The following is a 22,948-nucleotide window of genomic DNA, read 5'->3' on the forward strand; positions in this document are numbered from 1 at the left end:
CGTAAGCAAACCGATTAGGCGAAATGGCAGAAACAATAACATTCTTTGCTTTCCTTTTAGTCATGGCCGAAGCAATTTCTCCTTGAGTCCATTCACCTTTTGGCTTAATCATAGACTCTTCATTGACTAGCCTCGATAGAGCCTTCCACTCAAGGGTGAGATAATCAACCGCTATAAAATCTTGAGCCTTAAGAAAAATTTGAAACTTCTTATTCCGAGCAGCATAATTTGTACCATTAAATAATGGAGGAAAGTTGCAAGATCTCACAACATGATCACGATCCATGGTGAGATTCCACCCATTACCAGTAGCTCCCAGATATCATTCTATGTATATCTAGAGCAAAGCTCTGATACCAATTGAAATTAGTACCAGGTGGAATACCCTGTAATTTAAAATCTATATACGTGCTTGTCTGACTAGTCAGCAACACTCATCAACTAAGATCAAATATGTTAGTTTACTCTAACAACGGAAATAGTCAATTCAAAGCTCAGTTTACTGAAGTGTTTCTAGTTAACTAAGATCCGGTTTAATGTACATTATAACTCTGACAATCTGAGTTGCATGGACATATCTATTTGCCAATAATGATGAACATATATCACAAGCAAAGAGTAAGATAAGTAAACTTGAAAAGTGATAACTTGCACAAGATGTTTTTGGCTGGAAAAACCCACATCTGGGTTAAAAAAACCAAGGATTCACCATTGAATTTAATATATTAGTATAAACAAAGGTTCATACAAAGACCACACAAGCTCAATTCCTAGATCCCTACTTATATAGTAGCTTTAGCTTTGTGCAACATTGCCTTACACGAGATGAACTCTTTCAGCCTTCACGAAGTGGCAACTCCTCCTAAGCTTTTCACCTTGTGGCACTAATGTCAACTTATGCAAATGATGTTATGATGAAGTTGATGCAAATTTGGATTCAATCGACCAGTCAGATTCTCCAATCAAACAGTTGAAGGAAGAATCTAACTTGAATAAAAAAACTTGGTCTAAAACGGATTGAAAGCTGAAAACCAAACCAAGAACTTTATGCAAAACCTTAAAACAATGTAATCCTAATATACAATGATTGAGAGTTTAATGCATGAACTTGGTTTTGTAGCTAGGGTTCCATAAATTAAGAAGAGGCAAGCTCAAAGTTATGAAGGCACTATCTCTCTAAAATAAATTATGAACCCCCAAAGGCCAAATGAAACCTTAGGGAACAAATATACCCAAGGAAATCTGATTTTCCATTAGCCAACTTGTCCCAATGACACTTGTTGACTGCAAAAGAAATCTAGACAAATCAATGGCCATAAACTGACTACCATCAAAAAGGTGTCAGTCACCCCATATAGGCTGTCTTAATCTATGTGCCTAGACAGTTGGAAGTCAGTGCACAAAACTGACTAGACAATTAATTAACCTAGATAGAATGCAAGACAAATAGAGATATGAGATGCACATGCAAGAACAAATGTTTGACGTAAGGTAAGCCACGTCCTTGAACATTTAATTATAGTCGTAGCATCCCATAATCAGATAATGTAGTCTAGAACTAAATTGAGCATGTGGTACATAAATATAATATTTTACAAGGAAAGCCAAACACTTAAAACTAGACTTTACAAATTCAATTATAGGTCCCTATTTGTCTGAATGAACAAGTTCAAACAATTTACTAGCTCTAGACATTGAGGAATTGAAGGGTAACGTACTTGATTTTGAGAAGTGACAAGTATCACACTCTAAATTACTTTTACACATTGTGGGAAACAAAATGGACAAAACATGATTTGAGGGATGAGCAAGACGGTGGTGCCAAAGTAGTTGTTCCTGAGAAGGGCTTGAGCTGACTTGAAAACTCTTAGGTGTTTGGAAGTCCTTTGAAAGGTAGTACAACCCATTTAGGAAAAAACCCTCACCAATCTTTCTCTTGGTAACTATATATATCTTGAAAGATGACCATATCAGAGAAAAAATAGCATGGCAATTTAGTTGTTTCGTGATTCTTCCAATTGACAAAAGTTGAAATGGAAATGAAGGAACATACAAGGCCGTTGACTCTATTTGATCTAAGATTAACTTAATTTCCCCTTTCCCAACAAATGAGACACCCTTATTGTTTGCTACTAATACTTGTGAACACAAATACATAGGTGGATAGAAAGAGAAAAAGGAAGAATTGTTCGATGAAAGTGAATTTTGTGTGAAAGTTTGAAAAAATACGTAGGTATTTATAGAGTTATTGAATGAATTTTGATTTAAATAATTTTTTAATTGTTTTAGCCGATGGAGTTAATGTTGGGTTGTTAGATTTTCTTTTTACCATTAGATTTTCGATCACAATCGTTGTATTTGATGTATTTATAAATTTGATTTGAAAACGTACTGAATCCAGATCGTGGTTAAACCAATAGTCCCAACATGTGGGTAGTTGTTTGTCTTTCTTCAAATGGCTGACAATATTAGTAACGGGGTCCCAGCGCCACTAATCTTGGAGAAGCTTTAGATGAGTTTAAAACTTAAATTTTGAATTTTAACCCAAACCATTGGAGTTGGTCTGGGAGTATTATTCTTACCCTTCTTTTTTTCCCTCCCCTTCCCTCCCCTCATATTTGAATAGTCACGGTATAACTACGTCAACATTTTATATTAATTTTTTAAAGAAAGAGAAAGATAGAATAAAGAATGTGAAAAAAGGGAATAAAAGGGGATGGAAAGAGGAGATGAGAGAATCCCACTCTGTTGGTCTTAAAAGGGGACCAACCCAACCCATACCTAATACGGTGGCATGAAGAACTTTATAGTAATTAGAAGAAATGTGAGGTTGGTTGTAATTTTAATGAAATTCCTTTCTTTGTACACTTTACATCGCCCAAGCTTTTTCTCTCTTCCTATTTTTTAAAATTATTTATGGAATTATTTTTATAAAAATAAAAATGTTTAGGCAGGGAGGGTGAGCCATGATGGGTAATGCTAATGTTGGTTAAGTCATTCATTCATATATAGGTAAATTACATTTTACCACTTCAGGTTTAGGCTCGATTTGAATTCCTTACAACATCTTTAAAAAAATTCACTTTCATACCTCATCTACTATTTTATTTCAATATAGTACATTCGTGACATTTTCCATCCATTGATCCGTTAAGAGCTGACGTGGCTGCCACATTTGTGCCATGTGGCCTCCCTTTCCTCCACTATCTTCACCTCCCCCCACAACCCCCACCCCACCCTCCCTCTCTCCCTCCCTCCCTCCCTTATCTCTCCAGCTAGTGGAATAATAATAAAGACACCCATCGTGGCACTCCCGTCATCATCAAGATGGAGAACCCCAACTGGTCCATGGTCGAGCTCGAAGGCCCTACCGACAAGGACTTCCTCTTCTCTGAGTCGCCTGGTCGGGTCCGTGGAAAAAATGCCAAGCAGTTCACTTGGGTCCTCCTCCTCAGATCCAATAGAGCCACCAGCTGCCTCACCTCTATTGGCTCCGCAATGCTGGGCCTCGCATCAGCAATATGTCACCGCATCGCCTCCGGCATGATGAAAACCGACGACAACGTCGAGCCCACCGCACCTGTAATACCTTGAAAAAATTTAAATATGTGATTATGTGGAAAAACTTTATCGATAAGGGGAAATGACGAAAATGCTCCTAGTTGGCTAAACATAATTTTGTGAGGACATATTTTATCCTTATATATTTTATCATATTTCTTGGCATATTTGGATAGAGCTCAATCTCATGAACACGTAGGCGTAAACCGTTTGTGAAATGGAGTTATAACGAATGAGATATGAATGAGCGAAGTTAGGGGTGAAATGGTCATTTAACCATAATCTGGATTTCTCCAGATAATTGTGAGGTGCCATGTGTGTGGCATTGGTTGGGAGAGAGAGGACTACCCAATCAGAAAACAAGGATGGAGGGAAATGAGATGGGAGAAAATAAGAGGGATTGGAAATGGGCTTCCTCAACCCACGTGACCCGACCCAAATTACAAAATCCTGACGCGGATTTTGAAGTCTTCCCAGTGAACTGGGCATCGCCACCACCATCAAACGACTGCACGTTATCCCAGCTTCCATTTCCACCCAAGCTTGACTGCTATGGGTCACCATTTCACGATGAACCAACGTTGTCTTCTCCGGCTAGTCCGAGGGCACCCATGGCATTTTCCTCCGTTTCTAAAGCTACCACCATCGACCACCACCATGAGTCGACTCCTCATGAACCTAGGAACGTGTCCCAAGCCTTGGTTGGGGCGCCGGAGCACCGGAGGTGGATGATCAAGGCCATCAAAATTTCTAGGGTTTCGACGGGTTTCGAGTGAAATTGGAGCTTTTCCGGCCAAATCAGACTTGGCCGCAGTTATAAAGTTTGTTCTACTCTTCGAGTTCTTCATTTTTGTAATTTTTTAGAATTTTTAAAAATAGTTGAATTTTCCAACTAGCTGTGGCGGCCGACCGCCACCCACAGCGGTGCATACGGCGGCGCGTGGCCAGAAGGCCATCAATGCTATTTTTTTTTTGCTAAATTAGATGTCTTGAATTCAGTTTGGATATTCGTATGACGTAGGTTGCTTTTTCGAACCAAAATTCACTACGATATGTTACTTGGACAATATATGAATAGATGATATGACCGTTGGATCGTCACCAAACTTTGAGGCATTATAATACTTAATATTTGAGGACCTTTACGGATCGGGAATCCCACGTACAGATCTTCCCGAATTAGATTTGTAAATTCGTAAAATAAAAAGTAGACCGCCACTTGATTTCGTGATTGGCGGAGATCCGATCGTTGTATCGGAATGAAATTTTAGTATGTTGTTCTAGAAGTGTAAGGTGAACTACGAATGACTTAATTCCTTCGTTTAGGGTACGTAGGCAGTCTAACAAGGATGTTAGATGTAGTCATAAATTAAACAAAATGATCATTTTTTTTAGTGTGGTTAGTTAGAATTATAATTAACCATTATTTTATTGTGGCCTACCTGTATGTTTGGCTTTCGAATTAGAAATTTTGGATTGTTACAGCACCGCATATGCAGCTGGAGTATTTGTGTGCGTCGCCCTTGGGGGTTAAGGGCGCGTTCAATTGGGTTTATTTGAAATGGGTTTTCTTCCAGGTCGGGGAGGGAGAAAAGGGGTGGGGGTGATAAGGTAGAAGACGGGTTGGTTTTTGGTGGGGTGGGGGGTTGCGGGAAGGTGAGGGTGGGGTGTTGCGGGAAGGTCGGGGTGGGGTTTATATTTTTTATTTATTTTTAAGTAGGGTAAATTATTATAATATTTTTAATGTATAAAAAAAAAATTTTTGCCACTTGGAACAAATTTGTCAACCACGTCAACACAAATGTGGATCCTATATATGTCACGTCATCATTTAACTTAACGGATTTTCTAACGGATATATGAAATTAAAATAAAATGATAGTAAATGTATGATATTGAAATGTTTTAAAGATATTGTAAGTAATTGAAATCATGCCTAAAGCTGAAAATGGGGGTAAATGTAATTTACCCTTCATATATAGAATTCAATTCATCCAAGTTTGCAAAGATCCTGAAAAAAAAAAAGCCATTTGCTCTTGCAGTGCGGGCGATTGCAGTGGCTTCTCTCTGACGATATTCATATTCTGATAAAGGGAGGCAGGCATTGTGGACTTGGAGAGAGGAGAGAGAGATAGGACATTTTATTTAGATCCCAGCAGGCGGCTGGCAGCAGGCACCAGCAGTTGAGGAGTTGGTCAAGAAGAGAGAGACTGGGACAGTTTGGGATTATTTAATCCCAGGACTAATACTCAAATCTGGAGGAAGGGAAGCAGCAGCCCCTCAATCTCAACGGTCAGATCCGATACAGATCGCCTTCCTCGGCTGAACTGATCGAGCCTCAGAATCTGATCCAGACCAATTCTCCACCCTCCGATCCCGACCCCCTCTCCGACTCCGAAAACAAGATGCTCAAGCGTCCCGGCAGGGGAATTGGAATGGGGAATCCCCAGTACGACTCCCTCTCCGACAAAATGTACAGATACAGGAGCGTCATCCTCGTCATCTCAATTCCTCTCCTCCTCCTTACCATGGTCCTCTACGTCATGCCCCCCGGGGGTAATTTGAGCAACCAGCTCCCCCACAAGCTGCCTTCCAAGACCTCCTACGCCGTGATCTTCGACGCCGGCAGCTCCGGCAGCCGCGTCCACGTCTTCTGCTTCGACAACAACCTCCAGCTCCTTCCCATCGGCAAAGATCTCGAGCTCTTTCTTCAGGTCAAGCCTGGCCTGAGCGCTTATGCCAAGGACCATCGCTCTGCTGCCGAGTCCCTCACCGGTCTTCTCGATAAGGCTGAGAGCGCAGTTCCCAAGGAGCTACGTTCCTTCACTCCCGTCCGCGTTGGGGCTACGGCTGGCCTGAGGGCTTTGAAGGGCGATGCTTCTGACCGCATTCTCCAGGCCGTATGCATCTTTTTCTTGTTTGGAAATTGCAATTTCGTTAATTTTCGAAAGCGTTCACTGTTTCATTCATATGTTTGTTATGTTAATACTTCAAATTTCAAAAGGTTAGGGATCTGCTCAAACAAAGAAGCAGCCTCAGCTCCCGCCCTGATGCCGTTACTGTCATTGATGGAACTCAAGAGGGTTCTTTCCAGTGGGTACGTTTTACTCCAATTTTTTAACTCATTTATATACTAGTTGCACCCGTACCTGTAGTAATCTGTACAATGCCTTTATACAGAAGAATAATAATTATGATTCAGCACTTTGGATCACAGTACTTGATTCTGTCACATCTAGTTATTCATTTGTGTGTGTTAGACTGTCTGAGTATATCAAATAACTCAACAATTTTGGAAAACCAAGCACGTTTTGAAATTTGTTATCCGGGAAGCTTGCATATGTGAGAGAGAGTATAGTAACAAAATTTTGGGGAAGCAATGTGCACACATATTATTTATCTAAAACTAAAAGGTAATGGAAAAAAAACAAGAGCAGTCATGGCTACACATTAACTTCCTTCTTGTTTTTCAGGTGACAATAAACTATCTACTAGGAAATTTGGGGAAGAAATATTCAGATACTGTAGGGGTGGTTGACCTTGGGGGTGGATCTGTTCAGATGGCTTATGCTATCTCAGAGGCAGATGCTGCAAAAGCACCCAAGTTATCAGATGGAGAGGATGTATATGTAAGGGAAATGAATCTTAAGGGAGCTAAATATAACCTTTATGTTCACAGGTTCTCCTCTTTCCTTCTGCTTAATTGATGTCAGGATTTGGTTTTGTGTATTAATAATTCATTATTTTGTTTATTGCATTCAGTAGTTTCCTTGACTTCATTCTAACATAACTACTGTAGAACGGTTTTCCTAGGTTAATTGCTATTGTATTATTTTTATGCAGCTACTTGCATTACGGGTTACTAGCAGCTCGAGCAGAGATTTTAAAGGTTTCTGAAGATTCTGACAACCCCTGCATCTTAGCTGGATATTACGGTATGCTGAGTTGCTCCATTTTCTCTTTTCTGAGAAAGAAACGACATTTTATTGCTCTAGACCTGTAAACGGGTCGGGTTTATTGGGTTTGGGTCGGGTTCAACCCGACCCGTTAAGTTAACGGGTCATCCGAATCCAACCCATTAAGCTAACGGGTCACCCGTTTCACCCGTTAACACCCGTTAACAATTTTTTTTTTTTTTTTTGCATAAAGTTTATTTTTTGTTATTAAGACTTTACTAAAATTACTAAAATATCCTCAATTAATGGGTGCTAACGGGTGTTAACGGGTCTAACGGGTTGACCCAAAGTGACCCGTTATTTAACGGGTTGTTAACGGGTTCACCCGTTAGCGACCCGACTCGTTAAGCATCCACCCAAATATAAATATTAACGGGTTGGGTCGGGTCGGGTTAACGGGTTGGGTCCAAAATGCCAGGCCTACTCAAGACAATAAAAATACACAAGTGGACAAGAATTTAACAAAAACTCAAGAACAAACAACAAAACAAGAGTTGCTCCATTTTCATCTGAACAACTTTTTTTTTTCTTATATTTTAAATCCCCAAGTCTTGTTCTTCATCCCTCTAGCTGAACCATCTAGCTTTTATATATTTTTTGTTATATCTTTGTTTTGTATACAATGCTCCTCTGGAATATCAAAGTTGTCGTAAAGTCTGCGACTCTGTTGACTGCAGAACATTGACCATTGTTCTATATTTTAAATGAGTGAGAAATCATCAGATGTGGAGTGGCAGCTCTATATTGTTAAGAGGTGAAGCACAGGGTGTTAATGCTTTTACTTTCTGTTTGTGGATTTAGTGCATAATATGCTGTTTGTTGGGAAATCTTGGTATGTTGTTCAGGTTCTTACACATATGGAGGACAATCTTATAAAGCATCAGCTTCCTCATCTGGATCAAGTGTTGAGGAGTGCAGGAGGGTAGTTTCAAGGGCACTCAAAGTAAACGAAGCAACATGTTCACACATGAAGTGCACATTTGGTGGGGTATGGAATGGTGGAGGAGGGGATGGACAAAGGAACCTATTTGTGGCTTCATTTTTCTTTGACAGAGCTGCTGAGGTATTTCACCATCCTTAATTTTTATATATTATTACTTGATGTGCATGAAAAAGTTTAGGGTTTATTTTAGACAACAAAATGGTTTTGCTAACCACGTATTATGCATATGCCTTACCAAAAAAACAAAAACAAAAAATGTCGTACAAATGCAGGCTGGTTTTGTTAACCCAGACGAACCTGTTGCCAAAGTTCACCCTGGTAACTTTGAGGAGGCAGCTAAGCGTGCTTGTGAAACTAAACTTGAGGATGCTAAATCAACGTATCCACGAGTTGAGGAGGGAAACCTGCCATTCCTGTGCATGGATCTAGTTTACCAATCTACATTGCTTGTGGATGGATTTGGTAGGTCTTAGTTATACTTAGCGAGTTAAGCAAGTTGGAAAATGACGTTTCATCTAAATAAAATTCTAATATGTTCGAACTGGTTGCTTCAATATCTTAAACAGGTCTTGATCCCCGGCAAGAGATTACATTGGTGAAGAAAGTTAAGTATCAAAATTCCTTGGTTGAAGCAGCATGGCCACTAGGGAGTGCCATAGAGGCTGTGTCCTCATTATAAATGCAAGTTACATTATCAGCTGAATCACCTATTGGAAAGACAAGCCCTTGAATTTTTGGCACCGGCGGTCTTTGGGCTCCATGATCAGTACTGCCTCAGAAGCCCTCATAAACTGATATTGAGCTGAATTGGGAATTGGATTTGGTCTATAATTATGGGAATAATGAGAGAATATGGTTGAATTTGTTTTCATTTGTAATTATTCAGACTTAAACTATTCTTGAGATAACAATTTGATTCAATTAGTTGTACTAATTTTGTCGCTGAGTAAACAAAATGGTCATACCGTTTCCATTTTTTTCGTTTGCGTGTCTGTCCTTGTCGTAGGAGAAAGTACAATTGTTTCTAATTTGTAGTTGCCATTCAGTTCATTTCCCTATATTTGAGTTTCCAACATGAATTCAAGTTGTTGGAACCCTAATTACATGCGCAAACAGAAATCAAACACATGTTCTTACTTAGATGGTTTTTGCGTCTAGAATTGTCTTTCTTTACACATCCTTAAACATGACTTTTGATTTGAATAAAATCAAAGAATATAAATAAACAGAAGCGTAAAATTTGGAAGAAAAAAAAGTACTTCTGTGTAAAAGAAGCTCAAACCATGGCCAGAGGATAACATGTGGGCTTGAGACGGTGGGGTTTATAGTTGGGCCTTCCTTGGGCCAAGTCGGAGTTTTCAGTTGTGAGCCGTGCAAAAAATAGAGAATTTGCTTGTGGCTTTTTTATTTGCACAACCTGGTCTAAAACCAAGCCTTCACCCGTACACCGCCAGAGCCAGACTGGGGACAGACTCGTCGCTCGACACCTATTGATAGTGATAGTATGAAGTTATAAAAAGAGAGGTGGAAATCATTCAGAATTTGAGGTATTATACAGGAGTGAGAATTTAGGATTGCTTGCCTCTGCCGAATTGAAGAGCAGTCGAAAACAGGTACATCTTTTACTACTCGAATTTAGGATTGGATTGGTTATTTTCACAAACAGTTGGTAGGCTTCGTAGAAATGAGAAAAATGGCGAGAATTACATCACTGTACTCGAATTTGCTACGTAAAGGCACGCATAGCCATGTCTCTGTCGTGTCCATTGCTGCTGCCTTCGCCCTGAAGCAATCCCCTGCTGCTGCTGTATCAGCACCTCCAACGCATTTCTTTACTCCCGTCCTCCTTTGGTCTTCTTCTTCGACTAGCTCACACTCCAAGTCTCCAAACTCAGCTGATGACAATTCCACAGCAGAAGAATCACATGCCAATGTTGCTGTTGCTGACGACGACGACAAGGACGACGACGACGACGACGAAGATGATGATGATACTGAGTTGGGAGTCTCGGATTCGGGTCTTTCTCGAGATGTGAAAAGCATTGTCGACATCTTAAGTTTACGGAGCGAGTCGCTGGGCTCTGAGATGAAGAGGAAGCTCGATCAATGCGGCATAGCAGCCTCGTCAGAGCTGGTGGCAGCGGTTCTTTCACGCGTTCGCAATGATTGGGAATCGGCATTCACCTTCTTCCTCTGGGCCGGAAAGCAGCAGCCGGGTTACGCTCACACTGTGCGGGAATACCATTCCATGATCTCCATTCTAGGGAAAATGAGAAAGTTTGACACTGCCTGGGCCTTGATTGATGAGATGACAGGTCATTCTCTCGTCACTCCTCACACTCTCTTGATCATGATCAGGAGGTACTCTTGCGTTCATGATGTTGGCAAGGCTATCAATACTTTCTATGCTTATAAACGCTTTCACTTTGTGGCTGCCATGGATGACTTCCATGGCCTTCTCTCTGCCCTTTGCCGCTACAAAAATGTCCAAGAAGCTGAGCACTTGCTCTTCTGCAACAGAAACACCTTCCCCTTTAACACCAAGAGCTTTAACATTATCCTCAATGGTTGGTGCAATATCATCGTCAGTCCCCGTGAGGCCGAGAGAATTTGGATGGAGATGACCAACAGAGGTGTTGTGCACGATGCTGTCTCCTACTCATGTCTCATGTCTTGCTATTCAAAAGCCTCTAACCTTAACAGGGTGCTCAAGCTCTTCGATCGGATGAAGGCAATGAAGATTGAGCCCGATAGGAAAGTTTACAATGCGCTAATTTATGCTCTTGGAAAAGGCAGACTTGTGAATGAGGCTATCAATCTAGTGAAAAAAATGCAAGATAAAGGCCTTACTCCCAATGTTGTCACTTTTAACTCCATCATCAAGCCTCTCTGCAAGGCCAGGAAAATTGATGAGGCTAGACGCGTACTTGATGACATGTTGCACCAAGGCCTTCTTCCCACAATTCAGACGTACCATGCTTTCTTCCGTATTTTAAGGACTGGTGAGCAAGTGTTTGAGCTCTTGGAGAAGATGAAAAGTTTGGGTTGCCACCCAAATACTGATACCTACATAATGTTGATTCGAAAATTTTGTCGATGGCGCCAGCTTGATCACGTGTTCAAGTTGTGGAGTGAAATGAGTGAGAATGGAGTAAATCCTGATCGTAGCTCATATATTGTGCTGATACATGGGCTATTTTTGAATGGCAAGTTGGAGGAAGCCTACAAATATTATATAGAGATGAAAAAGAAACAGTATTTGCCAGAACCAAGGACAGAAGAGATGCTTCAGTCATGGTTGTCTGGTAAGCAGATTTCCACATTCCATACGACAGATAAAGAAGATGATCAATTGGACTGGAGTCACCTGGACATGAACGCTAGAGTAACCCCCAAGAAATCTCATCAGGAAAAGGATTTCCTTCGGCAGCCGGAAGCTAGGAAAGTTGTAAGAGAGCGGGGCTTTTCTTTCTGGGAGCCATAGGTTTCAATGAAATAAGCAATCTCAGTAGTGGCTGATCTTGGTATGCACATGGTCATGGCTGGTCACCAGCATTCGGCATCAAGTTTCGGTGGACTCTATACAGGTGCATATCATTCTCTGTCGGTGTACACTCAACTGTTTACATTTGTTGTCACAAACAAAGAACTAAAATATTTTAGACTCACGGGTCAACTCACAAACAAAGAACTGAAATATTTTAGACTCACGGGTCAACTCAAGCATGTTGTGAACTCCAACATGGGCATTGACATCATGCAAATGGATTTGTGATTTGGGTTATATCCTCAGTTAAATCAGATTCTATTCTTTATTTTGGCAATTTATCATCCCCTCTTCTGTTTATTTATTTGTTTATTTTTCTGTACATATTTTGATTCAAATTTATTTCATACACTGGAAGTTACACGTTTGAACAGAAAATGGTTTGGAGAAGAGGGGCAGAGAGAGAGAGAAAAATATTCAGAAGAAATTGGAACATAAAAAACTTCTATGAATGCATAACTACAAGAAACACTTCCAGTACACTGCTTCTATTTTTGTTTGTACATGCAGTGTATTACTTGGCAGGGTGATCATGTTCACTGTTTTTGGGACCTTTTGATGGATGTTGGGCATTATTCTAGTTAACATCAATATATTCAAGAATTTATGATATATGTGTTAAGGTCAGCACAACAATATCACATAACCCCTAAACTCTAGTGGTGACTCCACCACATATATTTGAACTGACATTATTGGTGACTCAACCAGGACTGAGTCATCACAGTTAGCTCATACGACGATGGCTGGTGGGAATGACATGCACACAATTGTGGTGGCTTTGTGTGCTGTTACGACTGACTGAGGGGCATCTTATCATGGCAACTTTTATTAATATCCCTGCAGCATACGTTGGTCACAATCGATGTGTTGTGTGCTGCTGTTGTGTGTTACTGGTAGACCTCTGGTCAAAGTTGACCTGTGTGATTGAGTTTTGCCGCGGATGATTTCTCTGTTTTTTAGATCTACTAACTAGTAATTTACTTCTTGGTATGCGTATAGGAATAGATAGCCATGTACCAAAACATGTGTGAAGATGATTTTGGTATTTCACATTGATGTTTCCTTGCAAATGGTCTTCAGCTCATTCATGAAAGAAATTTGTTTGAGCAGCTATAAAAGGGGGCTTAGCCCCTCATTTGTAATAATCCAGTTCAGAAAAGTTATCAAATCATTCAGAAATTAAAGTAGAAGGTGGATAATCCCATTTGAGGGAGTTTGTCAAGGGGGCAATTATCTTCTCTCGAATGTCTTTGAGAATTTCTGGCGTTTAGTCTTTTTAGTTTTTGTGATTACACTTCCGCTATTTCGGTGCAAAGTGATTGAGGACTTTATTAACTATGAAGCTATCATTTTTAAGTAAAGTTAATATGATTTATGTTTCATGTCGGCCAATTAACATAACGGTATAGAAGGTAATGGGAACAGAATAAACAAAGAAAATATGTAATCATTGTTTGAAAAAAAAAAAAAACATGTTTATTTTGAAGTAATAATAGATTAGAGAAATACATGTGCGTTTTGAATTATCAAGAGTATACTTTCAAGTTTCCCACCTTTACACTAATTTCTGCAGCATCCAATTAAATTAGATAGGTGCATGGGTGATTTTATGACACCGTCTGGCAGACCGAAGCTATAGTACTGCAGGTATGTGCTCACCTGTTAATGGATTGGAATAAAGCTTTTTGCTAAAGTGCTATGTTCGTGCTGATTGAGGTGAAGTTTTATAACATGCAGATTTTTGTGCTGTTAAAGGAATATTGGAACTAAACTCTTTCCAAACTTGTGTTGAGGCCGTGCTTCTCTAATTCAGAAACTATGTTGCAGCCTTTATCAATTCCTCATATTCACGGTTAGTCGACTGTAGTCTCTTGCCACTTATACTTAGTCGTGATCCTTTTGTGTTGGATAAGCCTTTTTAATAACAGTGCTTGTACAGCACCATTGTAAAATTAAATGCTCATGGAAAAAGCCTCCTTTTCGTTTTCTTTGATAGCATGGAAAACCTCCTATATTGTTGGAATATAATTTTGGAATTTCCTTTCCTATAGCATTTTAACTGTGTCAATGTGGCTCGGTGGCTCGGAAAAGAGAAACCAACTCTTTTACTTTCTTGGGTGGTTTCTGGTTAGTCCTAGCTCATTTTTTACTGTCTCAAAAAAATAAATAAATAAATAGTTTGGTGCATGAGCGTTTGACATTGGATAAGCATTATCCATTAGATTACGTGAACCGCACGTGGAAAACTACTGGGGGTCACGATCACGACTTTTGTAGCTGGCAATCGGCCAATGCTGGCCATGCTTTTGACCAGTTCAATATATTTGTTTTTCATTATATGGTGTGTGTGTGTATATATATATGTATGTATATATGTATATTTGTGTGTGTGTGTGTGTGTGTGTGTGTAATATTACCCCCCTTGCTGCTTAGTCAATTTATCTAACAACCAATGACATTTGGTTTAGGCTAGGAGTTGAAGTTGCTTCATGCATGCTGGGGTGAAACCGGGTGTTGCAGAAATGCCTATCATTGACCTAATCTGTAGTTTAAAGATAAAAAGAATATAATTGTTGTAAAACCTAGTGTTGAAATGGATCGCTATGGTGGCTTTGAACGAGAATATTGAACCCAGGGGCTGCTCATTGTCATCACTACTTTTTTGTTAGTCTGGTTTTGCTTTCTAAGTTTCTAACCGGAGAGGATATTTGTTATTATTTATTCTATATCGCCACCTTAGCCATGGTAATTTAACACTCCTCGCTTCTTGGTTATTTAATGTGTAGTTTTCAAACTAGTACCCTATGGAGGCTCAAGTTTGGGATACTTGGTCAATTATCATAGGACAGGATAGTAATTAGCGTTGTTGATTTCGGTGTTTGCATATTAGACGTGATTATTTGATTTGTAGGTGAACAAGTTACCTAGTATTTAGGAGAGGAATGGAGGTAGGGGAAGAGCATTTAAAAATCCCAGGTACTACTTATTTTGCATCAGGCATGACATAATATTTAAAGAGTTTATAATGAGCATTCGTGCATAAAACCAAAGATAATGTGAGTGAAGCCCATTGTCATTGTCATTGTCATTGTGGGTTGAATAAAGCATATTTGAAGAACAATAATTAATTTAATATGACTTGTGTAGAATATCTTTTGGCTTCTGCTCATTTCCTAATGGACAAATTAGTATTCCTTTTCTTTGCAGATGCTCCAAAAACCTTGCATACCGCACCTATTTGTCGTTTTCTTCTTCTTCTTCTCCTCCTCCTCCTGGGGAATCATGCCGGCGGCCTCAAAGTATGATTTGGTATAAGCATTTTGCACCGAAACTAGTTAATGCAGATACTTTGTGATTCCGCAAACTAGGCCTTGCCGGTTTGAACTGGGAAAACTCCGCATTAGGGAGACAATTCTTGAAAGACGCTAACCTAGGATTGTGTTATGGATTGGGGCATGCCATAACTTTGGATGATAAACATATTTCTCCAAATTTCTCATAATAAAAAGACAAAAGGGTTGGGAAGTAAGTGAAATGGTTGGACATTTGGTTAGCTATGATTGGGGCACTTGGCTTGGAAGATGAATGAAGTAATGAATTATTGATTTGGCTGAAAACAAATATCTAAATAAGGATGTGACTCGTAAAGAGACTCTTTTAGCGGATTAGACTGATCTGAAAATTAGTAGTGTTGTTTGGTATCAGTAACAATTAACAAACAAATTAATGGTCAAGTCAAAACATCGATAAAACTCGTGCACGTTCTCCTTAATTTGTATTATGAATTATGGTGTACAAGTCCTTGTCAATGCTTTTTTTGTGAAAGGTTCCCTGGCTGATATGAGCTACTCGATGTTACCGTTATTAAAGGAATCAGTATTTGTGGGTGGATGAATGAATGAATGAAATTAGGGGCAACTATAGGGACAGTCGCGTGCTTAAGGGTGTCTTGATTTTGGCTGATTATTCTTCTAGGACTTTCAATGCATCAATTATTAGGATTAGCTCACACGCGCATGAGTGAATAATCATAGTTTTATTCATGAAATAAATCATAAGTTCATAACCAGATGTTTTTCTTAACTTGATGCATAAATCATGGTCAAAGTCTTCAATTTGAAAATAAATCAAAGCTCCAATCAGTAATTACTAATTAGGGAGATGTGAAGGCTAGCTGGCATGATATGATAGCGTTGATTAAACACTTGAGTCCACCTAAGCCAAAGAAAATTAAACACTTCCAACTCCAAGTCTGTCTTACCACCTGCTTGAGCTTGACCATCTACTACTCCTTGTGAAGTGTGTGTGTGTGTGAAGCATTTTAAGAATACAAGTGGGTGGTCCAAAATCCAAACAACAAACCTCAAACTACACGATTGAGTTGCTTACAAGCAAAGCAGCTTTTATAATTTTGCTAGGGCTGAGTTTCAACCACATGTTCGAAATTGTAGGTTTCATTTCTACATCTAGTTTAGTATGTTGGATTGGATGGGATAACTAACTACCATTAGATTAAACTGGATAACTTTAATCCTATCATACAATTGGTGTTCAATGGAATGAACAAGTCGGATAATGTTAACTAATGCTATTTTACAAGGTTGAAGCTACTATATAACATTATCCAGATTGCTTTTCCCATATGGAACACCGGATTTTTGCTTTTCCCATATGGAACACCGGATTAAAAATATCCAGTCTAAAGGTATTGCTAGATTGTAATCTATCTAATTCTGTGCACCATACAAGGCCTTAGCCTTCAGCAACTTTCCCCTTCAGGTTATATAAGTAAGTTTCCAGTTTAGAGGAACTGCATGCACTGATTAAGAACAAAAACGACTTTCATTTGTTTTCTTACTATATTTCAATATGGTTTGAAACTTGATTTTTTTTTTTTTAATTTTCTTTTCAGTCTTCTGTGCAAGCTAACTATTTCAGCTTATCTTTATTTTGATTAATAAGTTTCCACCAAACAACATATCATGCGTGCATCTCTTTCTATGTGTTTACTTTTCACTAATCAAAACACAAATATGTCATAATTTAAATATAATTTTGTTCCAGCCGTCATTCCTCATTTATAGATTTCTAACCAATCCTATCGCCCCACATACCCTCCATCATTCCTCAACAGTTCATGTGGATAAAGATACATTTTAGCAAACGTAAAAAAATTGATTAGATAACTATTTGGCTTTTAGTTTTTATCTTTTTGGTTTTGGAGATAAAAGGGAGAAAGCAAAATAGAAGAGTGGAAGAAGAATGGCAGGAGAGAGAGATAATAAATATAGTAGGAATGACACAAAATGAAAACTAAGGACTATATATAGGCCATTTTTAGCTCGAAAATGTGCAAAGTTCGTCTTCAGCAATGAGGATGTATTCTTAGTCAGGAAGCAGACTATATTTAGCTATACGACAACGCTTTTTGTGATGCCCACGTGGGCTTCCTATCTCTTGTACAAATACCATTTTAAGTTATTTTTACTTACAAAATTTTGTTTTCATTCTTTTTTCTTCATTTCTTACTCTTTTTCTCATCATTTTTTATCTCTCATTTCTTCCATATACTTTTGTAGTAAACAAAATTCACCTGCTTTAGGGGGACGTCATGTGTACTAAAGCAAACATAATGTAAGTACCCTGGTTTCGCCAAAGCTTAACCCTCGTATGAGTTGAGCATTAAATACAAGAGGGATATTTCCTCATAAATTTCCATCAGCTTATAAGGGCTCGTAGACGAGATGAACCCAGAAAGGCCTTAGCAGGCAAGATCCAATATCTTCAAGATATTATGACCCTAAAGTCATGGCCTAGATATAGGCCATGATCACCAATGTTGTCAATAGTCATCTCTAAACAGGACTCTCCATTAGGCCCCTCATTACGTCTTCCAAGGTCAACCGTTGTTGGCTAAATAGGCAGGATAACGTGGGATTCAAACCAACCACTTAGGGAGCACCACATGTGCCCTAATGAATCATCTTCAAGCTCATGTTTTGCTTTATATAAGGGCATGCATACACAAAGTGAAATGTAATTGTTCCTTAGTCAAGAAGCTTGTAACTTGAGATTCATTTTTCTAACAATAAAATCTAACTTAGGCATCAAAGGGCCTTTTGGCTTACACCAGATTGGAGTGACGTGGTCTCACCTGTCTTTTCTTTGTTGGTTGCATGGACACCAGAGTTATTCTTTGTTTATGTGGGATTTATTTCCCACAATTTTCTTCATATCTCAAGCATAAAAAGTAAAATAAAATAAAAATAAAAATGGTTATTATTTAGGAAAATTTCCCAAAATGACCTATTTTCTTAACCTTAGAATTGAAATAGAACAAACCGATTATGCATAGAGCATGGACACGCCATGCACAACAATAGAACAGAAATAGAATTTTTCCTATACCTTGTGTTGATGCACAAAACCAGAGGGTTTTGGAACAACGTAAATCCGACTGTGAATCTGCATGAAAGTAAATAACACAAGATGTATCGTGGTTCACCCCAAGGTTTGGGCTACGTCCACACTGATATTGTATTTCTCTATTTATGAGCCTTGTGGCTTTGTATGTGAAGGAGAGAGAGTCAGAGCCTCTGAGGGAGAGAATGAGGCTTCTGACGGCCTAGGAATTGGCCTCCCTAATTGTGAGGGTGAGAGGTCCTTTTATAAAATAAGGGCTCCTCACTTATTACATATTTGCCCTTCCATTTATTACATAATTACATTTGAGTCCCCTAAATATTTATACGAGATCTAAATACGGAGGCCGTAAGTATGGTATAAACAGTAGTCCCCCAAGTCTTTAGTCAAGAGAGTCTTTTGGCTGGAGACTTGAAATTCAGTCCATGTGTGGGCCGAAGTAACTAGATGTCGTCTAGAATTGATACTCGATATGAGGTGGTACCCAATTTGAAATGATACTCAACTAGAAGTAGCACATGTTACGAGGCTGCTCTGCTTGTGGCTTATGTTGCCCTGGTTGGCTGGCTTTTGGTGTTTGAAGGTGAGGGAGTCCCTTTTATAGAATAAGGGCTCGCTCCTCAATACATAAATATGGGCTAGAGTTGATGCTCGCGGCGAGACGGTTGCTTAGTTGGCGACGATGCTCTCTAATGAAGGTGAGTGAGTCCCTTTTATAAAATAAGGGCTCGCTCCTCAGTACATGAATAATGGGTGCTCTCTAATGAAAGTAAGGGGGTCCCTTTTATAGAATAAGGGTTCGCTCCTCAATACATAAATAATGGGCTAAGTCCCTCAAGTATTTTTCATGAGGGCTTTCTAATAAAAGTGAGGGAGTCCCTTTTATAAAAATAAGGGCTCGCTCCTCAATACATAAGCGATGGGCTAAGTCCCCCAAGTATTTTGTACTTTTCATGAGGCCCAGTTGAGGCCCAATATATGGTACATAATGTAGTCCCCCAAGTCTTCGGTCAATAGAGTCTGTTGGCTGGAGACTTCAGATTGAATCCATGTGTTGGCCGAAGTGGCGGTTGTTCGGAGGCGGTATTTGTATACCCTGCACTGAAGCTTTGCAAGTGAAGTTTTGAAGCTGGAGCTCTGTAAATGAAGCTTTTGAAGCTAGAGCTCTGTAAATGAAGCTTTTAAAGCTAGAGCTTTTGTAAATGAAGCTTTTGAAGCTGATTGACATGAGTGATGCTCATGGATGTTGACATGAGTGATGCTCATGAATGTTGATATGAGTGATGCTCATGAATGTTGATATGAGTGATGCTCATGAATGTTTATGTATAATTGATATGAGTGATGCTCATGAATGTTTATGTATGATTGACATGAGTAATGCTCATGTATAATTTGAAGTACTTGGCGTACTTTTGATCACCTGGTTGGTGCTAATGGTGGCAGGTTGCCAAATAATTTTGGAGTACTGGGCGTACTTTTGATCATCTGGTTGGTGGTAATAGTGGCAGGTTGCAGAATAATTTTGGAGTACTGGGCATACTTTTAATCACCTGGTTGGTGCTATTTTGAGCTTATGGGCCTTCGTCCTTCACAACATGCCAGCCCATTTATTTTGGGCTTTGCCGTTTTTTTTTACTATTACCCTCTAATGGGGTTTATACAGATGTCTCCGAAAGATAGGAAAAATAAATTACATCATTCAAAATTCAAAAAATAAGAAAAGTAAATCACATCTTTCTGGTGGGGTGTTTATTCTTTACTTTTGCAGTGTCCCCATGTGCCTCTCTTTTGCTTTCTACTTTTTCTCGATTTTTTCTTCTTTGCTTTTGCTTTCTTTCTTTCTCTTTTCTCCTGCATCTCTCTATGTCCAACCATATTGTTTTGTAAGGTATTTTTTGTTTGCAAACCCACTTGCTTTTCTTGGACAGCCTGGTCGTGCCCATCCATTCTTACTCTTTTTTTTTCTTTTTCTTTTTGCTTTTGCTTTCTCTCTGTTCACTGCATATTCTCCTGTGTGAAGTTATCATTGGAAAGCTGGGAGATTGGGACACTGAGGGCAGCTTCCTGGGAGATTGGGACACATATGAAGCATTGTAGCTCTTCGAAATCTGCATGATGAGCTAGGAACTGAGTATCTCGTCAGCCGAGATCACACCCTTGGCGAGCACAACCTTGAACATGGAGCAACACTAAGCGATTCTTCGAGAAGAAATCCAGGCAGCCTTCATCGGAGTTCTTCGGCACTGAGCTCAAGCTCTGACCTCGCCGATGCTGCGAATATGCTTCCGGGGAATATATTTCCCACAGGGTCCAAAAACGCCATGAGCGACTCAGGTTTACAAGCAGTAGACTTGAAAAAGTAAAAATGACCACCATCGTAGTGGTATTGGTCTCTCGCCGCTGCAACCTCCACTATCAACTGGTTGGTCCTGACATTTCCGAACTTCCTGTAGCCAGGCCTCGTCGAATACGCGACAGCCTTCGAAGATGACGGTGGCAAAGCAGTCGCCGAGCTGGAGGACGCCTAAGCTGGCGCTGGCCCATTGATCATAAGCATTTCCTGGTGCTAAGCTTGGTCGTTCTGCAAAAAGATATTGGCAGAGATAGAGCTGCAGCTGTGGCTACAGTGGTCATGGCGTTTGAAGCTGACAGACTCATGGCATAGAGAGAGAGAGAAAAACGTAAGAGATATTGGTGTCACAAATTTATTGTTGTCACAAATTTAAAAAGCAGAAAAACAAAAGAATCTTTGGGGCTCTTTTATGGGCAGAGACCGAGAGAGAGAGATTGAGTTTTTTTTTTTTGGTTTTGCAGTGGAGGTGTTTGTTTCTTGGTTTCTACAGATTCATGAGATGAAAAAATGAAAGAGAACTGACAAAACTTTTCGTATCGATTCCCACAGACGGCGCCAAATGTTGATGCACAAAACCGAAAGGGTCTTGGAACATTGTAAATCTGACCGTGAATCTGCATGAAAGTAAATAACACAAGATGTATCGTGGTTCACCCCAAGGTTTGGGCTACGTCCACAATGATATTGTATTTCTCTGTTTATGAGCCTTGTGGCTTATTATGTGAGGGAGAGAGAGTCAGAGCCTCTGAGGGAGAGAATGAGACTTTTGACGGCCTAGGAATTGGCCTCCCTAATTGTGAGGGTGAAGGGTCCTTTTATAGAATAAGAGATCCTCACTTATTACATATTTGCCCTTCCATTTATTACATAATTACATTTGAGTCCTCCGAGAATTTATACGATATCTAAATACGAAGACCCTAAATATGGTATAAACACCTTGAAATGACCTAATTGCCCTTATATATAAATGGGTTATTTCCTCTAATCTAGTCACTATTTGCACCTTTCTCCAAAAGTCTCTCTCGCCCAATCCAAATTCAAAGAACCCTAACCCCTAATCCCTAATCCCATTAGTTAACCCTGCTTTCTGTCATCAATTTTTGTCGAGTTTGTCAGCTCTGATCGATCTTTGGGTCTGCATATAGAAAAAGTAAGGTCTATGCTGACCAATTCCGAATCGTCTTCCAATTCCGAATCCTTCAGTTGCTGCCGGATTTAGTTATATAGATCGCTAAAGTGATAAAACCAAAGCTCATGCGTTTTAGTTACCGTCTAAATATCTTATGTGACCATTCTATCAAACATTCTTTGAGGTCCTCTCCCTCCTGCACACCGTCAGAAAATGGGGCGGATAACCTTCAAGACTTTTACGACGCCGTCTCTGTAGCTGTGTAGCTAGCCTTGCTGCTTCTAATGTGAAATTATTGATCTTGGTGATTTTAATTCTTCTGCCTTCTCCCCCTCTCTCGATTCAAATTTACAAGCATTAAAATAGGGTTTGGCTTTGGCTGCAATTAAAAGAAAAAACGTATTAAAGTTCCTTGGCTTTTGGAGAAGAGAAAAATTTGAGAGAAAAGAGAGAAATTAGAGTGGAAAGAAGGAAGAGAGAAGGATATGGATGAAATTTTTCTGCGACCTCGTTCGCTCTTTTTGAAATCAGAAAAATGACGTCATCACCTGTGAGTTTTTACAATTTATATATGGGTACTTTCGTTATTTCAGTTTTGTGCATAGTGTGCATGGCCAATTTGTTCTATTTCAATCCTAAGATTAAGAAAATTGATCATTTTTGGCAATTTTCATATTATTTATGTGTGGATAATGTTATGGAGGCCTAATTTTTATACTAAATTTGCAAATTAAATGATGTGTTACTAATAGAAAGTAAACACGTTAATTAATACTTAAATAATAATCCAATCATCAACAATCATATCTTTTAGTTTAGAAACTTAGTCTCTCTAACCTTAATTTTTATGTGAAGAGGTTTGAACTTTGAGTTGGCTCGAAAAACTTAACCATTCACCAAACTTAAAAAGAAAAAAAAATGAATATGAAGAAATTGAACCAAACCAAAAACTATTGATTTTGTGTCAGTTTTAGAGGTTTAAAAACTGAACTGAATTGCCACTTAGTACTACAGTCTAGTAATATTT

General features: G+C 39.2%; 2 protein-coding genes across 2 annotated transcripts; both read left to right on the forward strand.

The window, feature by feature from the left end:
* The first annotated feature begins 5,535 nt into the window (after positions 1–5,535).
* Positions 5,536–9,440, forward strand: LOC103417106 (apyrase 2-like). The gene is made up of 7 exons (XM_029090240.2): positions 5,536–6,461; positions 6,566–6,658; positions 7,035–7,240; positions 7,405–7,496; positions 8,363–8,580; positions 8,733–8,922; positions 9,027–9,440. The coding sequence occupies exons 1-7, from the start codon at positions 5,967–5,969 to the stop codon at positions 9,137–9,139; spliced, it is 1,407 nt and encodes a 468-aa protein (XP_028946073.2). The 5' UTR covers positions 5,536–5,966; the 3' UTR covers positions 9,140–9,440.
* Positions 9,441–9,876: 436 nt separating this feature from the next.
* LOC114820085 (pentatricopeptide repeat-containing protein At5g15010, mitochondrial-like) lies at positions 9,877–13,200 on the forward strand. Its single transcript, XM_029090239.2, has 2 exons — positions 9,877–12,047; positions 12,719–13,200. The coding sequence occupies exon 1, from the start codon at positions 10,145–10,147 to the stop codon at positions 11,942–11,944; it is 1,800 nt and encodes a 599-aa protein (XP_028946072.2). The 5' UTR covers positions 9,877–10,144; the 3' UTR covers positions 11,945–12,047; positions 12,719–13,200.
* Positions 13,201–22,948: the final 9,748 nt, after the last annotated feature.

Source organism: Malus domestica, chromosome 12, assembly GCF_042453785.1.
Source record: "Malus domestica chromosome 12, GDT2T_hap1".
Taxonomy (NCBI): domain Eukaryota; kingdom Viridiplantae; phylum Streptophyta; class Magnoliopsida; order Rosales; family Rosaceae; genus Malus; species Malus domestica.

What these genes read in the sequence shown, in the direction of transcription:
- LOC103417106 (XM_029090240.2), top strand. Translation starts at nt 5,967, where the DNA reads ATGCTCAAGCGTCCCGGCAGGGGAATTGGAATGGGGAATCCCCAGTAC. An exon ending in CTGACCGCATTCTCCAGGCC is followed by an intron (nt 6,462 to 6,565) that starts GTATGCATCTTT and finishes AAATTTCAAAAG; the next exon opens with GTTAGGGATCTGCTCAAACA. An exon ending in AAGAGGGTTCTTTCCAGTGG is followed by an intron (nt 6,659 to 7,034) that starts GTACGTTTTACT and finishes CTTGTTTTTCAG; the next exon opens with GTGACAATAAACTATCTACT.
- LOC114820085 (XM_029090239.2), top strand. Translation starts at nt 10,145, where the DNA reads ATGAGAAAAATGGCGAGAATTACATCACTGTACTCGAATTTGCTACGT.